The sequence below is a fragment of the Rattus norvegicus genome, chromosome 8 (assembly GCF_036323735.1).
Source record: "Rattus norvegicus strain BN/NHsdMcwi chromosome 8, GRCr8, whole genome shotgun sequence".
Lineage (NCBI taxonomy): Eukaryota > Metazoa > Chordata > Mammalia > Rodentia > Muridae > Rattus > Rattus norvegicus.
In genome coordinates, this window is record NC_086026.1 from 81,362,888 (window position 1) to 81,383,474 (window position 20,587).

Sequence of the window (20,587 nt, forward strand, 5' to 3'; positions counted from 1 at the left end):
TTCTTGACCTGTGGCCCTTTCCAGACGATGTCCCTATGCACCTTGTGTTATCCTCACTGTCCAGTCCTGCTGTCTCCACAGTGCATGCTGGTTTCAGAGAGGCTCTGCAGCTTGAGCTGCTCCCCATTGTTTGTCTCTGTCTCCTTACAGGCTTATTTATCTGGCTAAGCAGAAAGCAGTGTCTCATCCCCAGCAGTAGAAGTCAGGAGTGAATGCAGAGAGTCCTTTCCTGTTTAAGTACCTCCCTCCACACATTTTCTGAAGTAGTGATAAGGACTCCTACCCAGCTTAACAAGGAACAATAGCCAGCTCAGTTTAATTTGCATCTGTCAGACAGGTTCCCTAACACACCACACTCAGTTCCACACATCCTACCAGGAGGCCTTCAGACTCTTCAGTACATACCTATACAAGACTTGTAGATAAACAGTCCCCTGTCACATCTTAGGATTTCTGAATGATTCAAGTGTTCACCTAGTCAGGGTCCACACTGCCCCAGTGGTAGTTTGGATCAGGTTGTCCTGCAGAGAACTTAAAAGAGCTTGGTGGGTGTGCTTGGGTGGAGGTTGAGTGGTGGTTGATCAACTGGGCACGGGCATTCTGGCCACTTTCTGACAGTTTTGACTTCCTACCCGTGTCAAGCCTTCCAGTGACCTTGACACTAGTCCTACATCTACAGTCCACTGCTTTCTAACTATTTTCTAGACAGAATGTCACCCAGGACTCAGGTCTGCCCCTGGTCAGGCAGTGAGCCCAGGCCAGGGTCCTAACTGTTCTGTAGCAAAGTCTACTGTTTCCCCCAGGCTACACTGCCTGCAGCCCTTACACTTCATCTATCTTCACCATGCGATTTGATTTCAGAAATACTGGGCCAGCACATGCCTAACACGCACTTTCTTATACATGTGCTAGTGAATGAGTCACTTGTAATTCATTTTCTGTTATGTTGCCTCCTTGCTTTGTTTTCTTTAGAGGGGAGGAGCTGGAAGGTCCTACTATGCTCCACTAACCTACTATATGCCACGTACCTCCTCAGTAGTTCACACACCTATCATGAAGAAACTTAAGAGTCTGGTAAGCTGATTGGTTTTCGCTCATACTTGCTAAATCACAGCTCCTTTCTACCTCAGTTGCTTTCCCCCCTCTTGGGAAAGAGCTGGGAGCAGGGGGTGGGAAGTGGAGGACGAGCTCAAGTTTTAGAAAGTGTCCGCTGTCTGGCTGCAGGAAATGCTTCCTTTCAGTGGTTCTAGGCAAGTTTCAGGACACTGACCTCTTCCCATCCAAGTTTTCTACTTGAAGCCAGTACAGCTGAATTTTCTATGGACATGCATAGCTAAGAGTAGGAGCTTCAAAATATGGGCCTTGATTTGGCCTTCTCTGTGCATCAGGCAGCCAGGAGTGAAGCAAACAAGAGAAGCACACATGTCCACATGAATTGCACGGTCTGGACCCAGCAGGAAGCATGAAGGTGCCAGTACACGTTTACCTGGTTCTGCCTCCCACTTCCTGCTCCTCCCTCTTCACCCTGGACAGAAGGTCAGCAGTCTTTGGAGGAAGAATAGTCCCTTTGTATTTTTTCCTTTCTTCCTGTGCCTAATTAAGAATTATGTTTGGGAATCAAGCTAATTAATCTCTGCAGTTCAGGGAGGATCAAGCTACTCCTGCTTTCAGTGTTGATCAATAACCTGCTGCTCAGAGTCACCCGCTTCTTTCAGGCTTTAATGAGGATAGGACAGGATGGCCCTGGGGCTTGGACAGAGGCCAGGGGGCAGGGCACCTGGCCTGACTAGAGAGGAATTGGAAGAACTGGGCTGGGAGGTGGGGAATGAACCTCTGGGGAACCTGCTCTTCAAGGCTACTCTATTATAAGGTGGGCCCCACAAAGCAGACTATCTGATGTCCAAGGCCCTGGAGAACTGGGTGGGGGATGGAGGTACAACTTCATTACTGGGCTGCTACAGCTACTATCTAGGAGGGTGATCAATAAGACTATTAGGAAGGTGAGGGAAAAAACAGCACGACAGTTGGTCAGAATCAGAGGCCCTGCTACCAGCCTTCTCCAAGGCTGCATGTTAGAGCTTAACAAAGACCATGCTTTCAGAAGGCCAGGGAGATGAAGGAAAGCACAAAACCTTAGAGGGCTCTTAAAAACAGGGAGAGAGAACCTCTAAAAGCAGAATAGTTTGGTTAAAGCTTCCAGAATATTCTTGCTGTCACTTGGGGTATCTTTAGGTTAAATCTCCAGACTCAAAGGTGGCTTTTGCCTGCAGAAGGGAAAATACACCATCTGTTTCCTACAGAAACTCTGAGGAAGTCAGAAATCTAAGAGTGGTAATTGAAAGGTGCAACCTGAAGGGAACCAGGATGGTTTAAGAACTTCAGCACCCAGATCCAGCATCAGCATAGAAACATGTTTAAACAGTTTAATTGACAAGGAAAATTTGTACACAATTCCTGAATATAGCAAAATGCTTTGAAACTGAATACATTATAAAGTGGCTCAATTGAACTAATTAGCATATTATTTCATATGCTTATTTTTTAGTGAGAATACCTAAAAATCTATATGCTGTATCACTGAGATATGTTTATGTTTATTGCTGTACTAAGAATGAGGCTAGTTATCTATTAAGAGATGAATGAAAAGAAGGGAGGTTCAAGTCTGTAATCTCAGCACTGGGGACTGGGAGGGCTGAGGCAAGAGGAGAAGTTGTGACTACATATCAAGTCCTAGGCTAGCCTGAGTTCCATGAGACCCCATGCCAATGCGATGACAGCAATGCATCTGAACTGATAAAGATCATGTATATAGAAATAACGGGCTTTTTGTTGTTTTGTTTTTTGGAGACAGGGTTTCTCTGGGTAGCACTGGCTGTCCTGGAAGTCACTTTATAGACTAGGCTGGCCTCAAACTCACAGAGTTTGTCTCTGCCTCCTAGGTACTGGGATTAAAGGTGTGCATCACCACACCTGGCGCAAAAAATTTTATTCAGTCTTAAATAAGAGTAAAATTATAACACTTGCAGAAAAAAATGAATGGAGCTGGAGGTCATGTTAATCAAAAGCTAGATGTGGAAAGATAAATTCAGGGTTTCTCTCCAGTCTAGGGCTGTGTGTGGAGGTCATGCAAGTGGAAAGCAGACTATGAGAAGGCAGAAAGAGGTAGAAAGGTTGAGGGAGAATGAGAAAGAGGGAATATATGCATCATGAAAAAATGGGAGATTGTCTTGGAGTCTGAAAAGATGGTCAGAGGGCAGTGTCTGTGAGGCAGTGGGAACAGGTTCAATGAGATGAGAATGTTACAATGAAACCTATTTATTCATTTTCCTTTTTTTTGAGACAGGGTTTCTCTGTGTAGCCCTGGCTGTTCTGGAACTCACTTTGTAGACTAGGCTGGCCTCAAACTCAGAGATCCACCTGCCTCTGCCTCTTGAATACTGGGATTAAAGGCATGTGCCATCACCAACCAGCTTAAAAGTTATTTTTAAATAAAAACAATTATGTGGGGGATATGGAGAAGCACCACAGCACAACTACTAATTCTAAGAGGACACTGTGTGAGTCAGTTCTCTCCTTACACCTTGTGAGGTGGAGGGTCTGAACTCAAGTCAGCAGGCAAGCTCTCTTGCCAGACACCTCACAGCCCGGTCCCATCTGTTTGTATGCTAATGAGTAACACATATGCCGTTATTAGTTACTTAGCATGTTACATACTAGTAAGCCCCTTGAGCTTGTTGCTCTCATCTGGAATTCTGGACTCTGGCTAATAGCTAATTATTACTTCGCTATTCTGTATCTGTTGTTGAGTTCAGCTTTCTCAGACTGCATGTTATAAGTTTCTGGTTTACTCTCTCCTTTGTCATGCCAAATGCTCTACTGAGTATATGTGACACATTTTTTTCCTATTCATTTGTTGATGGACATTTAGGTATGTTTTGCATGTCTTGGTTGTTGTGCACAGTGCTGAAGTAGACATAGGTATGCAGGTGTCTCTTCCATACACGAATTTAATTTTCATTAGATGTATATCCAGCAATGGATTGTGGGTTATATGATAAAGTCCCCCCTCCCCCAGTCCTAAACTTGTTCACGTCAAGTCTGCACTTCATTGCTGACCTTTTGTTTCTAAAGGTATGGGGTCTGCCAGGCATGGTGGTACATATCTTTATTGCCAGCACTCGGGAGACAAAAGCAGAGGGACCTCTGAGTTTGAGGCCAGCCTGGTCTACACAGCAAGTTCCAGACTAGTCAGAGGTATATCATTTAAGATCTCAAAACAACAAGACAAAGAAATAGTCTCAGGCTAGAGATGGCTTAGTGGTCGAGAGTACTTCCTGCTCCCCAAAGAGCCAAGGTTGGTTTCTAGCTTCCATGTTGGAGTTTACAATTGCCTCTTAACTACAACTTCTGGGGATCCATCACCTGTTCTCTGGGGATACCTGCACCCATGTGCAACATACCACACATACCATGTGCACATACGACACATAGACACAGGCCTAATAAAGACGAAAACCTGCCAATCCTCTTGCCTTAGCCTCCCAAACAATGGAGTGAGTGGAGGTACAACTGCCATGCCTGGCTGGTGGTTTTAAGTTTTTCATTTTGTGTGTGTCGGTGTTTTGTTTGTTGTGTGTCTGTGTACCATGAGTGCAGTGCCCAAGAAGGCCAGAAGAGAGCATCTGATACCCTGGAATTGGAGTTAGATGATGAGCTGTCATACGGCTGCTACTAATCAAACTCAGGAGTGCCTAACCACCGAGCATCTCTCCAGACCCTTTAATTATTAAGATAGGGTCTATGTCTTCACATCCTGTTCCATTACTATGGTTTGGGTGGTTCTTTCTGTTTAAGATTACTCTGGTTGTTAGGGATCTTTTGTGGTTTTATAAATGTTTAAAATTATAAAGTACAGGAAAAACTGTTTAATAACACAATATTACCATTTAATATCAGGGAGTGAGTGTGTGTGTGTGTGTGTGTGTGTGTACCATGATGCACATGTGCAAGCCAGAAGACAATTTGCAGGAGTTGTTTTCCTCCTACCACGTGGGTCCTGAGACCTGAACTCAGGGTCTCAGCTGTGTGTCTGCCAAGTGCCTTACCTACTCAGCCACCTCACCATCCCATGGCTGCTTTGGTTATCTGGAGTCTTTCATGGTTCCACTCAAATTTTAATATTCTTTTTTTCTATTTCTGGAAAATACCTTTGGAATTTTGATGGGGAGTGCATCAATCCTATAGCTTTGAGTAGTACAAATGTATTAAAAATATTAGTGTTTTTCACACACCAAACATATTTTCTTGTGCCTCTTTGATGTTTTATAGTTTCCAGTTTTGGGGCCTATGCTCTGAATAATCTTGGCTTTCGTTGTTGTTGGCTTTTTTTTTTTGATAACTGTTAGTAGATATAAACCTGGATACTTTTTTGTATGTTCATCGGTGGTCTGTAACTTGAGATGGGGTCTTCCCCAACATCCTCAACTGGCTTCAAACTCACTGTAGCTCAAGATGACCTTGAACTTTAGATCCTCCTGAGGCTCGAGCCTCCACACCTGTCTCAGATGGTGCTGCTACTAGGGACTAAGCCCTTATGACAAGATGCTAGAGTGGACTTTCCTGGGACTATGCCTGAGAACACAGCAGAACCACAGGGCTGAAGGCACTCACAGGGAAAAACCCAAGAGAGGAAATAAGAGACTTTGCACAGGATCGCCCAGAACACCAAGCACAGCACCCACAGCGGGTTGTACCTAGGTTTACTCACCAGAGCCCATGGAAGTCTTATTCTTCAAGATGTGCAGATCCACGGCTATGGAGTGCCAGAAGGAAAAGCACTGTGCATCCTGGAGCGCCATTACACTGCTAAGTACACTCCCATTAGTGACTCCTTGGCTTGGTTGTGCTAGTTGTGTAGGAGCTATTGGAAGCCACGGTGGTTTAACTTGGAGGTTACCCTTGGGGAACTTGCTGTTAGCTGTGTCCCTAGCATCTGCTGCAACGCTCAGAGGCCTGAGCACCCAGTTTTGCAGTAGGTGCATCTCTCTGTTATTAACCCTGGCAGGGTTGTGCATGCCTTTCTAGGAGCCCAGTGACCATTTGTTTATGGCTCTTTACCTTCTTCCTTGCTCAGTTTTCTAGATGACAAGTCTGTATGATGGCCTAAAGGCCATCACTGACTATGCACTCCTTCTAAGAGGTCCTTTAATACTCCATACTTGCCCCTGGAATCTGCTTCCTGGGAACCCTGAATGACAATACTACCACCCCTCAATGGTAATGAGCAAAGCCTATAGGCTCAGTCTACTGGAATGTGAAGGTTTAAATAATAAATCTTCAGCCAGAGTGGTGTACATGCCTTTAATCCCAGCACTCAGGTGGCAGAGGCAGGCGGATCTTTTGATCTACAATGCAAGTTCCAGGACAGCCAGAGCTACAGAGAGAAGCCCTGTTTTGAAAACCCACACATGAACAAACAGATCTTCAATAAATCAAGAATGGAAACTGGAAAGTGGTGCTACCTTTTGTTGAGAACTGCAGAGGAATGTAGATTCCCACAAATACAGGCTGTAATCTCGTGGGGTTGTAAGTCACTCCCCACAGTATGGATGAGGAGGATCACCCAGGAACTGGTTGAAATACTATTTATTTTAAAAATATTCATAATTTACTGAGTACTTACTATGTGATAGGAACCATGGTAAGAGCATTCCATGCACTGTTTCATTCAATACTTAAGTAATCCTTGAACAGATCTCCATTTTCCAGGTAAGGAAATGAAACTAATTAGATGCTGAGCTTAGTCTGAATCAACTGATGCCAAAACTAACACCCTTTAGCTAAACACACACACACACACACACACACACACACACACCCCTCATACACACACACACACACCTCATACACACACACACACGCACACCATACACACACATGCGTACACACACACACACCATACACACATCTCATACACACACACACACCTCATACACACACACACCTCACACACACACACCTCATACACATATACACACACACAACTCATACACACACACCATACACACACATGCGTACACACACACACACCATACACACACCTCATACACACAAACATGCGCGCGCGCGGGCGCGCGCACACACACACACACACACACACCCCTTCCATGATATTTCAGGATATCTATTTAAAACAATTGAATTTCTAAGGAAGAAAAAAACTCATCAACCACAGAGAAATGATGAAATACATATGAAAGTGAGACTGAGTCAAGTTCCTCAGAAGCTGCACGGAGGGAAGAGAATTGCAGGCAGGTAGGTTTGTGTAGGAAAGTTTAAGTCCTGACCTGCTCAGTGCCCCTGGACACAGGCCTTTCTGGTCTCCTCACAGATGTGTTAATGAGGAAAGGCCACTAGCTCTTCAGATCTCGCCCCACATCTAACATCAACTATTCTCTTCCTGCATGGAGCTTCCAGTTTATCATGTTGTATGAAATCAAACTACTAAATTTATGTTTATCAAATTACACAAGAAGCAAAATGATCTGTTGGGTAGGCCTCACATAAACATCGAATTTTAAAATCCATCGAAAGAAGTGATTTGTCAGGATTCCAAGAGGATGCAGCCTCCTCATGCAAAGAAGTTCCAGATGGTCCTATCTCAGGCCACCCATGAAGTCCTCATAGTAGTCAATGCATGCATGCATGCATGCATATCCATGCATGCATGTCCATGTGCATGCACGGTGTGGTGTTAAGAACAGATGAAAGCTTTCACTGACACTGCCATCCCCTATTTCATCAGGTTTGCTTGCTTATCTATATTTTGGTTGTAGGTAAGAGAAAAGAGACATGAAAAAGCTGTGAGGTGCTTTAAGGGTCCTTTCTCATCGTCTTCATTCTTCTCTAGATCTGTAAGAGGAGATTTTCTCTACTACCGACATCAGTTTGTTCCACCTTCAGCAAAAGACCTAAGAGGCCAGTATCAGTAGAGGGGCAAGAGGAGAGCTATGTGGGCCCCAGTATCAGTAGAGGGGCAAGAGGAGAGCTATGTGGGCCCCAGTATCAGTAGAGGGGCAAGAGGAGAGCTATGTGGGCCCAAGTATCAGTAGAGGGGGCAAGAGGAGAGCTGTGGGCCCGGGTGGGTCATCTTAGCTCACCGAGCCCCATCTGTCCTGCAGGGTCACCCATGAAGCACAGTTAGTGTGGACAGGAAAAGCAGTTCCAGCCTTTCTGGGAGGAAGGAGATAGAGAAAAGAAAACAAATTACATTATTCCGTGGGAAACAGGAGTGTAAAAAACTCACTAGTTTACTATGTTAAAAAAAGGATGGCACATTTATTGCTACATAAATGTTATATACATAACTGTGTTTTCTGTTACAGCGACAGAAAAAAAAATTTGAACTTCTTGCTGCTGGTTGAAAAGGTTTATCAATAATACCTTGAATTTGACACAGGATACAAATCTGCAATAAACCAACAATGGAAACTGGAGAACGAGATGAAAAGCAGCCCATCTCCAACAATTCGCTCTCACAATACTCCATAGGAACTACACGGTATGCTAGAACCTACTATGCTCTTAAAATGCTATTGTAAATTTCTGATATTAATGAACAGGTTATGGTAAATAACCCTACATTTTCTTTAACTACCTAATATAATAAAATAAAGTAAGAAACTTTTTACTGAAAACTTTTGATTTCAAAAATCTAGAAAGAGTAATATTTAGAATTCAAGAAATTTTCTTACAAGATTATTGTATAAAAGACTAGCTACAGTGAAAAATAAGCCAAATGTTTTTTCTTTCTATTTTATGAAGGAAAGCTTCTGGGCATTCTGCAAAGTCTAACATAGCGAAAAAGACAACAAGCTCTGAAGAAAAAAAAAGGCCAGGCAGTGGCTTATGTTCACTCCCACGTCATAGCAACAATTCTGTTTTAGCTGATTAACACTGAAATGAAGAACAAGGCCACAGAGAAAGTCTGATGTAACTGGAGAACATATACAGATTAAGTCCACTACGTTCACCAAAAACTGACTTGTTAGAAATAGTCCTGATGAGAATCTGAAGTGCTGTCTTAATGGTTTTTGTTCTTTCAAATTCTCCGGTGTCTGTAAGTTACAGAACGGTCTGGGATTTTTCTTCTGTGTGCGGATTGCCACTGATGTTGGCTCTAAGGAGTAACTTAGCCAAGACCATTGTGCTCAGCATGTTTTCCTCTCCCAGGGCTGCTGTGGTGGAAGACAGAGTTCATGGAAGTTTAAAGTGATTACTGTGTCTTAAAAACAACTGTAAAGGATTAGAGAGAGACGGAGGGTGCCCTAATGCACAATGCTAGATGGACTGACAGGGACAGCTCGGTGCTAATCTGGCTCTTCGTGGGGCGGGGGCAGGTGGTTGTAGGTGATTAAGTCACCCTCCTACCCTACCCCACACTGACCAGCCACTCAAAGGACAGAGAAGTAAAGCTAGAATAAGGAAATGTGACCATTGCTCTTGGATTCCATAGGTAATTAGCCTCAGAGTGGTTGAGTGCACTCATCACACTGCCTGTCCCGGTGACTACCGGGTTTTCTTACGCTCACCACGAAAAGTCATCTTTGTATTGTATTGAATGCATTTTGTGCTTACTTAACAGCTAACACTTTACAAGTACTATATTGTGTAGTACTTACTGCTCGGAACAAAGCAATTCCTAAAAAGTAGACTCTCCTTTGTAAGTTACACTTCTTGCTATTATAGCTTTACTATGAAACCTAGAAGCCTGAAAAGTCTTAGTGATTATTAGAAATAAAGCAATGTTTATTTGGGGGCAAATCCAGGGAACAAAAACTTCCCCTTTCAAAAATCTTAGCTAGGCTATGGTCACAGACGGTGCCTGCTTATCACTTCAGGGACATGAACAAAGCACACAGGGCTGTAAGGAGGGTTCTGGACTGTGACCATAAACTATGCAGACTCAGATCAAACATAACACCCACAAAGAGAAAATAAAAATGAGTGAAAAAAAACAAGAGAGAAATGCTATACCAAGTAATAGTTTCCTATTTCATGGAAAACACTATTCATATGGCGAAGGTCGGAGAGGGCAACAAAGGACTCCCTTCCTTTTTAAGACACTAACAGGTATGCCGGGAATGCTAAGGGCCAATGGTTGCCACTGCTCTGTGAACAGCTTTAACAATGCTGGCATCAGCTGAGTGTACATCAGCTTCCCACATGAACTTTTCCCTTTATATGTAGACCTCACAGTTCCATATCAATAAATAAAATTTGTAGTTACAATGCATTTGTCAATTCAGTTTAGGCACAAGGCAACTTCCACGGTGAGTGGAGAGATGAGACAGTCTCTGATTGTGCAGAAGCGACACATTGCTTACAGCAGAATGATACGCTGCAAACACCTCACGGGCCGACGTTCTCTGATGAGCTTCCTATCCTCACTTCTGATGGAAGTGTTGACCAGTTGCTTTGATCATAGGATTACATATGAGTTTCTTGTTTCAAGTGTTTTGCTTTTTCTTCTCCCTCCTGCCAGGTTTGTGTCTTCAGATAATCTGAGTTGTCCAAATCTTTATGAGGAGAGGTCACCTTCTATCTAGCCTACTGATGACTCTGGAACTGTGTCAGGGAGAGAAGAGGACAGTTACTATATTTAATTATTAAATATAGCAATAGTTAAAAACAACACACCTCTCCAAATCCTAGTTATTGTTCATTATACTTAGGTTTGTGCTAAGTTAGTTCAAGTGACTTACTCAAGAACCTTTAAGATATCAGAAGTCCCTCCTGAGCTGAGGGACTATGGCCCAAGATCCTCACTGAATGCCTGAAACTGTGCACGGTATCTTACTTGTACTATGATTTTTTTCCTATACATAAATGCTCAGGATAAAGTTGGGCATAGTAAAATATGGCAACAATAAACAATAAAACAGAGCCCGTAACATTATAAATCTAAATTTTCTTTTTGAGACAGGGTCTCGTTATGTATCTTTGGCTGGCTTGGAATTTGCTATGAAGACCAGGCTAATTTAGATCTCATAATCCCTGCATCTGCCTCAGAGTGCTGAGATTAAAGGGATGTGCCACCAAGTCCAGCCTTCATTGCAAACTGTTAATGGATTACTGTTGGCTCTAAGTAACTGGAATTGCAGAAAGTGAAACTTCCAAGGAAAGGGACTAGTCTGTGATTGCAAGAATTTTACTGTGTGTATAGGGAACCTTCTGATTAAGGCTTTATACATCAGCTTAGCCAGCCGATTATGCAAACTTCCCTGTGGGAGCAGGTGAGCTGGCAATCCCTGACCTTAGAGTCTACCCACTGACTGCTCAGCTGTGTGATCACAGCATTCTCACTGCTGTGGCCGGTCCACCATGTTAGACTAATGATTTATATTCATTTCGTCTCAACAGAGAGTTAGTAAGTCTCAGCTACTGGTCCATGGTAGGTTCTCACTAAGTATTATCTAAAGAATTTAAGAAATAGATGGGCAGTGATGATGCATGTTTAATCCCCATACTCCAGAGGCAGGTAGATCTCTGTGAGTTTGAGACCAGCCTGGTCTACAGAGCAAGTTATAGGATAGTTAGGGCTGCACAGAGAAAACCTGTATCAGGGTGAAGAAAAAAAAGAATTTAAGAAATTATCTTATTAATTAAAACTTTATACATTCATATGTTCCCATTACAATGTATATATAAACAACCCTGAAAAATGCCATTACAACCCCTTATAGTGGACAGTTTAGGAAAAATCATACTTTCACTTCCTTATCAGATGATAGTCAATACTGTTTGATAACAGTGATACTCTTGGGGATAGAAAACTATTAAAAGCTACTTGGTTTTACATTGGTGGCGAATTGTTAGAACATTTTTTGTATGTTCCCTAAATTATTATTACTATTAGTGCAAGTGCAGAAGCACATTTGCCACTGCATGTCTGTGGTGGTCTAAAGACAGCCTCAAGGAGTAGGTTTTTCCTTCCATCGTGTGCATACTGGGGATTGAACTCAGGCTGTCAAGTTTGCATGGCAAGCATTTACAACCACTGAGACATCTCCTGGGCCCTTCAGTAAGAATATTTCCACATTATACAGAAAGATAAGGCTAGAGATCCCAACACAGCAGGCAGTGCAACATGTAAAGATCTGGAAGTAACTAAGAGAGAATGACAGTAGATAGGAAGTAAGACAGGTTCTGAGTCCAGAGTGATGCTGACTGTAAGTTCTTTTCACGGTTGAAAGGAAACGTAGCACTTGAGCTTTGTATGAAGTTGTTTCTCACTACTGCTCTTCTAGATCTATCAACTTAAAAAGTCACCTCTGCCCTGAGAAACAGTGGTGTGTTTTTAATCTAAAGACACCAACATTTATTTATAAGATGGATCTGTTACTTGCCTAGATTCTGTTTTCTGTAGAATACAGGGCAGTGGCTTGCCTTTTAGAGTGTGAATTCAGCAGCTCTTGCCTGAGGACTCTGACTACAGGATGACTGCAGATGTTTGTGGGACAGTGGTTTAGAGCTCCACCCAGGAAGCTGCTGTTACAGTGAGAAATGACTACCTGAATACTGACCTTTCTTCCTGTTCTCCCTTTTCACTGCAGTCTAATTTGATCCTAGCAGTGGTGGCATAAACCAAATCTGACATAAAAGAGCTACTATTCTATCAAATTCCAGATTTGTACCTCAAAATGAGAAACTACATTTGGTATTGTTCCTGCTTCCATCCATTTGCCTCTACTATTTTGAATCTGCTGAAAAATATAAGAAAATAACTATATAATGCTTAAGACAGGTTATAAAAATGAAGTTATGGTTGGGAGTGGTAGCATATGCCCTCAATCCCAGCCTTGGGAGGTAGAAGTAGGTAGATCTCTGTGAGTTCAAGGGCAGCCTGGTCTACTGGGCCAGAGAGCATTACATAGGATAGCCCTGTCTAAAAAACTCCAACATTCCAAAAAATAAAATCACCAGTTCTACTCTTGGTCCATGCTGCTAGCTAAAATGCTAGTTTAAAATATTTAATTATAGTTCACACTGATCAGCTTCTAAAACATTAACTTTGCAACTAAGCCTTTGTAAGGAAAACTCCAGCAGGGAAAGGGCTACTTTGGGATTATCACCTCACACCTTTGCACTCATCCATCAGTGGGTACCAGAGTGTGTTCAACTCACTCAGAAGAGCACTGCATTTCACACGTATCTCAATTCAAGGATCCAGGTGATCCTTGTGTACAATAAAAGTCTTATAGAGAAGAGTTGAGCCCAGTACTTGTGACCAGAGAATGTGGAGCGAGGGTGGGAGCAGGGGCGATTTGAGAAAGGAGTTACTGTGATGTCCTCTTCTTGGAGCATGAGCACACAGGCTGACTCAGACCTGGTACTTCTTTATGCTAATGAAGTGATTTAAATAGTAATGTGGTCTAAAATGGTACTGGCTTTGATAAGACAACAGGAAGGCCCATAGATCATTGTATTCCAAATTATATAACTTTAACCAATTATTCCTGACTTTTACAATCACCAGGGCCTGCCAGAGAGCGCTGGTCTGAACTCTGACCACTGTAAATGGTTAAAATGAAGTAATATCCTTGCACTTCCTTCCCAGACCCACACTCACCTGGCTGATGTTTACAGATGACCCATAGGGTTGGTTGTCTCACTAAGCCCAGGATGGGTTCCTGGCAACGTGGTGGGCGGCTCTGCTGACGCAGCAGAGACCTTTTCTTCTTCTCTTCTCTTAAGGCAGGCTGCTTTGGGGTTGAGGTTCCTCTCTATAGCAGAAGGAGAGAACTGGTTCATTATGAAAGAAGGCAAACCAAGGGACTAGGGCTGGAGGGTCAGGCAAGTGGCAATGAGATTGAATCTCTAGGCCTGACTGGTGTCTGTTACCCAGGCTAGCCTCTAACTTCTTATCTTCTTAAGGTCTTACACGCAACGAATTGCTGTTGTTCTTTCTGTGAGGATGATCAAGCTCTAACTTCATTTTTATATTAATCTAATTTACAGAAGCAGCCCTGCTATGCTCATACTAAAACTTGTAGTATTAAATGAGATGCCAGAATTCTTGGTAACTACTTTGTATTTTCTCTATTTTTTAATTATTATTTAGTCTCTTAGGGTTTAACTTGTTTGAAATTAACATGTTAATCTAGGCAAGTGCTATTATTTGTCAATCAATCAAGTTCTCCTTAGCGTCATGGTATGACAGAGTATACTGAATTGATATAAAGGCCTGATACCCAACTTGTACCTAGAAAGATATCTGTGCTGTACCTCAAATTTACCAGTTCAGAAAACTATTCCTTTGTAGAAAACACATGATACAAGGGAGGCAGATGACTATGGCATTTCTTCCTTTCCTATTCTGATATAGCATATGCTTATAATAGAAACAAAAATTATGTAAAAAAACTGTTATAAGCAAGATATCTATGCCTTTTTTTTTTTAACAACATAGAACAAGATGACAGAGTTCTTTCTGTGGTTGTGGTATAACAAGGAAGGCACTAAAACTTCTTATAGAAGACAGCCAAGATGTGATGTGTGATGTACATGTATGTCTCTGAGAAGTCATATGAACAGGAACTACCATAAGAAGTGAAAAGGTGGGGGTGGAGAGTTAGCAGAGTAATAAAAACACTCGTCGATCTCCTTAAGACTCAGAGTTCAAACCTCAACACCCACATGATGGCTCAAAATTGTCTATAATTGCAGACACACGTGCTCTGATGTCATCTTCTGGTGTGTAGATGTAAATACAGACAAAGACCCATATATATATATAAAACATTAATATATCTTTAGAAATGGAAAAGTCAGCATAGGTATATTTTGTTTCTGTTATAAGCCTATGCTATAGGAGGTCAAGTGCCACACACATCAATTTATAAAGAGACCATTTAGAACTAATCTGTAATAAATATAATATTCATAGAAATTGCATTGTTTTTTCTGAGATAGGGACTCACTTTGTAGCCTGGCTGCCCTAGAACTTACTATGTAGACCAGGCTGGCCTCAAACTCAAGAGATCTGCTTGTCTCTGCCTCCTAGGTGCTTGGATTAAAGATATGTACCACTAAGCCCAGAAGATATTGCATTTTTAAAATGTCTTATTTTCTAGAAATGGGTGCTTGACTCAATGCTCATAGCACAGCTCTCTTTGTTAATGTTTCCCCTAAGGAAGGTAAGTGTATTTGAATGTATACATTATAGTGCTCACATCTTAGAGAAAAGGGTTTATTATGGTAAACTCAGTTGACTCTATGAATTACAACTGACACAGAATGATACAGTATCAGTTTATACTCTGCTTCTCTAAGACCCTGACATTTAGGGAAAATGCATAAAACCTATACGATTATGAGGAGAATTAATGAAAGAAGAGAAATACTTTACTCTTTACTTACTAAGGATTCCTAGTAAGTACAAATGGTACGTTTGTCATCTAGATGAAAAATATCAGCATGAGGCTGGAAGGAGGGCTAAGTGGTTAGGAGCACACACCATTCTTACAGAGTGGCTTACAACCACCAGTAACTCATGGGGATCCAACGTCTCTGGCCTCCCTGGGCATCGGCACTCACATGCACATACCCATATACATAATTCACAATAAATCTTTAAAAGACAACAATGACTTTCTTTCCCTTTTTGTAGTTCTGGGATGAACTCACGGTCTCATGCACGCTCATGCACTCAGATGCACACATAACCCAAGTGCTGCTTTTTCAACAGGAAACTGTCTCTAAGAGGAAGAGTTTGTCTTTTGAGAGGTATCATGGAATTGTTGAGACAGTGGTCCAGGACCAGAGACTAAGGGTAAATCAGAATGTCAACAAAGTGAGTCTTGAAGGTTTTCAAAGGGAACGGGTTTTTATTTCTCTTCTAGTGGACCACTGCTCTGAGCTAAGTATGACTCTTTTCATAATAAGACCTAAGGGGTATAATGTAATAGCTGAGAAGAACCAGAGCCTCCAGCTTGACATGTTAGGCAAGATCTTGTAGACTCTGAGAGTCAGACAAAGAATAGTTAGGACTGGAAAAAAGAGACTATTCTAGCAGACTCTACTTAAAGTGTCCACAGTTTTGATAGCAGCAGCAGCAGCAGCAGCTCCAAAGGCCTATGCTACTCTCTTATATCCTTGATGTGATGAGTAGCTCTGGCCAATGTGTTACATAGCCAGGAAGGTCTGTTACAAATCTAAGTGGAACCAGATTCCTGTATTTTCATCAAGAGTTTTATCTACTGAATTTTTGGCTAATTCAATAGTCACTCCTTTACATTACTATGGCAAAGCAAATTATCTAGGCTATTATGACTCCATGGAAATACATGCTGAGACAAGAATTTCAGTGATAGTTCCCTCATATAGCTGTTCTTCTAGTTAACAGCTGACTTCTTTTTTTCCTCCATTTTTTTTTTTTTTTTTTTCCGGAGCTGGGGACCGGACCCACGGCCTTGTGCTCTACCACTGAGCTAAATCCCCAACCCCTTTTTTCCTCCATTTTTAATACTGTTCCTCAATGTTGTAACATACCAACAAAAATGCTTATCAGTATGTTTTCATAAACCCTCAAATACATTGTATTACTCATGAGTTTCATGTTCTTTCCCTGAAGCTCTTTACCCATAGGTAAGCACCCTCTAGGCCAGTAAGCTGACATGGTGTTCCATAACTGACTTGCCTATGCATGAGCTTTCCTGGGTCCCACAGCTGTGTTCTTCCTGTGTGTGTGCCTATTGGCAAGTCTATGATCCAAATGCTTTCTGAGATATACATGGCGGCAGGTGGTGAAGGCATTCCTCTACTGTCTCAAGAATCTAAAAATGTCCCAAGTTGATATCACTGGAATCCTGTTTCTTTGTTTCTAGATGACTTAAGTTTTGTCCCTAGAAGTTTTAGGGATAATCTTCTAAACCTAGTGTGTTAAAATCTCATGATGATGTTCTTTATCCTCAGGTCTTAAAAATATTTATTCATTGTGTATGTACATACAGGTGTGTACGTGTGTCCCTTACAGGAGTTGGTTTTCTCCTTCCACCATGGTGGTGCCCTTCAGGGATCAAACTCCAGTTGTCAGGCTCTCGTTTGTAGCTCTTGTTTTTTAACAGTTAAGCCGTCCTGCTGGTTCTACCTATGGTCAGGTCACCTTTAAACCATTCTTTTTAGCTTAATGTTAAATGCTAATCTTGAGACACATGTGTGTGAGCCTTAGAAATAAGCTTGTCTGTTACCGACTTTCCACCCTATGCTTATTTTTGTCCTTCTGTCTTTTTGCATTAATACCATTTTAATTCATTTTAATGGGTAAAGGAAAGAGTGAAGCATTATCAGTACACTATCTGCCATGTTGGATCATCTTGAAAATCGATATCCTGGGTTTGGGATCTGGACACATGTTTGAAAGAAGACCTCAGATGATTCTGGTGTCTGCTAGACCTAAGAACCACCACTCTGCATTTTCCTCCACTCTGATCCAAAACGGAGAGCTGAATGAGCTGATGTGTGAATGAGTTTGGGAGGAAGAAGTGTTTGATAACCTCACAGAATTTGTGTAAGATGAGAATACAAACTTGAGGGCCACAATAAAATTTGCTAGGAAGAGAAATGGCCATCATTGTGACAATGGAAATGCTTAAAAGGCAAGGGCAGAGATCAGATGGGGTTTTGTACAATGAATAACAAAGCACAAAAAGTGATCTGGAGAACCCCAGGATGACTGCTAGCCCTAGGACTGCTAGGAGGCTCAAGGTTGGGGTTGGTCAGATACTAAGCCAGGTAAACAAAGTATGTTTTTACAGAAACTGCTGGCTCAGGACTGCAGGTGTTCTTTTTTTTTTTTTTTTTTTTATTAACTTGAGTATTTCTTATATACATTTCGAGTGTTATTCCCTTTCCCGGTTTCCGGGCAAACATCCCCCTCCCCCCTCCCCTTCCTTGTGGGTGTTCCCCTCCCAACCCTCCCCCCATTGCCGCCCTCCCCCCATAGACTAGTTCACTGTGGGTTCAGTCTTAGCAGGACCCAGGGCTTCCCCTTCCACTGGTGCTCTTACTAGGATATTCATTGCTACCTATGGGGTCAGAGTCCAGGGTCAGTCCATGTATAGTCTTTAGGTAGTGGCTTAGTCCCTGGAAGCTCTGGTTGCTTGGCATTGTTGTACTTTTGGGGTCTCGAGCCCCTTCAAGCTCTTCCAGTTCTTTCTCTGATTCCTTCAATAGGGGACCTATTCTCAGTTCAGTGGTTTGCTGCTGGCATTCGCCTCTATATTTGCTGTATTCTGGCTGTGTCTCTCAGGAGCGATCTTCATCCGGCTCCTGTCGGTCTGCACTTCTTTGCTTCATCCATCTTGTCTAATTGGGTGGCTGTATATGTATGGGCCACATGTGGGGCAGGCTCTGAATGGGTGTTCCTTCAGTCTCTGTTTTAATCTTTGCCTCTCCCTTCCCTGCCAAGGGTATTCTTTTTCCTCATTTAAAGAAGGAGTGAAGCATTCACATTTTGATCATCCGTCTTGAGTTTCGTTTGTTCTAGGGATCTAGGGTAATTCAAGCATTTGGGCTAATAGCCACTTATCAATGAGTGCATACCATGTATGTCTTTCTGTGATTGGGTTAGCTCACTCAGGATGATATTTTCCAGTTCCAACCATTTGCCTACGAATTTCATAAACTCGTTGTTTTTGATAGCTGAGTAATATTCCATTGTGTAGATGTACCACATTTTCTGTATCCATTCCTCTGTTGAAGGGCATCTGGGTTCTTTCCAGCTTCTGGCTATTATAAATAAGGCTGCGATGAACATAGTGGAGCACGTGTCTCTTTTATATGTTGAGGCATCTTTTGGGTATATGCCCAAGAGAGGTATAGCTGGATCATCAGGCAGTTCAATGTCCAATTTTCTGAGGAACCTCCAGACTGATTTCCAGAATGGTTTTACCAGTGACTGCAGGTGTTCTTAAATGGACATGTTATCAAACATCCTAACTGCTGTAGATACAGTCTAGGCAAAGACAACTGCACTAAGTTTAGAAGACACTGCCAAGGATTAGATACTGGCACTGGGAGCTGATGAGATATGGGGCAGAGGGCATCTGAATGCGTTTCAAGGAGTTGTAAGATAAAGGCTCTGTCAACCCCTGACACAATTAATGATATTTTGTTATGCTTGTAGACAGGAGCCTAGCATGACTGTCTTCTGAGAGGTTTGTTTCATCCAACAGCTGCCGGAAACAGCTAAATGAGGTGGAGCTCAAGAGTCTTGTGGAAGAGTGGAAGGAATGAGGGAGCTGAAGTGGTCAGGGATACCACAAGAAGACCTACAAAGTAAACTAACCTGGGCTCATGAGGGCTCTGAGACTAAACTACCAAACAATAAGTATGCATGTTGGACTTAGGCCCCTTACACGTGCAGCTTGTTCTTCAAGTAGCTCCCCTAACAATTGGAGAGGGGGCTGTCTGACTCTGTTGTAGGCCTCTGGATCCCTTTATCCTAGCTGGGCTGCCTTGTCTGGCCTCAGTGGGAGAGGATGAGCTCAGGCCTACTGTGACTTAACGTACCTAGGTGGGTGGGTGGGTGAGTACCCACAGAAGGCCTCTTCTTCTCTGGAGTAGGGGAAGGGGAATGGGGAGAAGGGAGTAAGGTGGAGGAGGAGAGGAAGGAAGGGGGACCCTGATCAGGCTATAAAGTAGAACAATTAATGGAGAAAAAAAAAAGATAAAAGATGGATTTCATGCTTAATAGTCTGAAAATGGAAGAAAAGGCCTTCCTGGGATCAAAGCAATCTTTAGGACAGTTGGAGTTCAGTGTGTCTGAAGTTCACTCATGTCTGTCTCTCTCATCAGTGAAGAATTCCTTAGACTTAGACAGCTCATAACACGTGAAAAAGTCAGAACTATACTCATAACACGTTAGTTATGAGGTAGGCTAGTAAGTATCTGGACAAGCCTGGATATCCTCTAAGAGTTGGTTTTTCTGCTCTTAGTGCCTGCAGAGGACTGCTGCAAAGTCCTGCAAAGTTGCAAATGAACAAGGTCCACCTGTGAGTGAGACATTTTTCAAGTAATGAAACATTTTTCATTTTAATGGCTTACATTTGAGGCTAGGTATCTCCACTCTCAAAAGTTTTAAAAATCCAACCCTGTCTTCTAGCTCTAATGCATGGCAGAAATGAAAAGGTGTTACACAGGAATGCGTTCTGGCACCTTTGCTGATCACTCAGACTTCTAAGCAGATAGAGAAGGTGGTGTTAACAGTGAAGTGCTGGTGAAATCAAAGGGGCACGAAAGATAGGCTGAAAGGAGAAGAATATACCCAGGACTTCCTCACAGGGGCCCCGCTGTCTTCAGAGTGGGGTCAAATGTCCATTCAGACACAGTTCCAGAGGGGTATGTATGAATGGCCTGAGAATGGTTGGTGAAGGCAGAACAACGTCCCTGTTCCAGCCTGTGTGTATCAGAGGAGGCTGTAATCTGTCATGGACCATCTTCTCTATCACTCATGTTTAGAGTTCTGAACAAGACTCTCGAGAACACACCTGCCTGTAGGAGCAGGATGACCGTGTGCCACCCCTAT

General features: G+C 42.5%; 1 protein-coding gene across 23 annotated transcripts in view; it reads right to left on the reverse strand.

The window, feature by feature from the left end:
* Window positions 1-8,313: 8,313 nt before the first annotated feature.
* Window positions 8,314-20,587, reverse strand: part of Tcf12 (transcription factor 12) — a 311,137-nt gene continuing 298,863 nt past the window's right edge. For 22 of the 23 annotated variants that reach the window (XM_006243350.4, XM_039080907.2, XM_006243348.4 and 19 more), the window contains 2 exons: window positions 13,631-13,784; window positions 8,314-10,626 (listed from right to left, as the gene is read on the reverse strand). In XM_006243350.4, coding sequence (XP_006243412.1) covers window positions 13,642-13,784 — 143 coding nt within the window. In that variant the 3' untranslated portion in view covers window positions 8,314-10,626; window positions 13,631-13,641. 23 annotated transcript variants of the gene reach the window in all.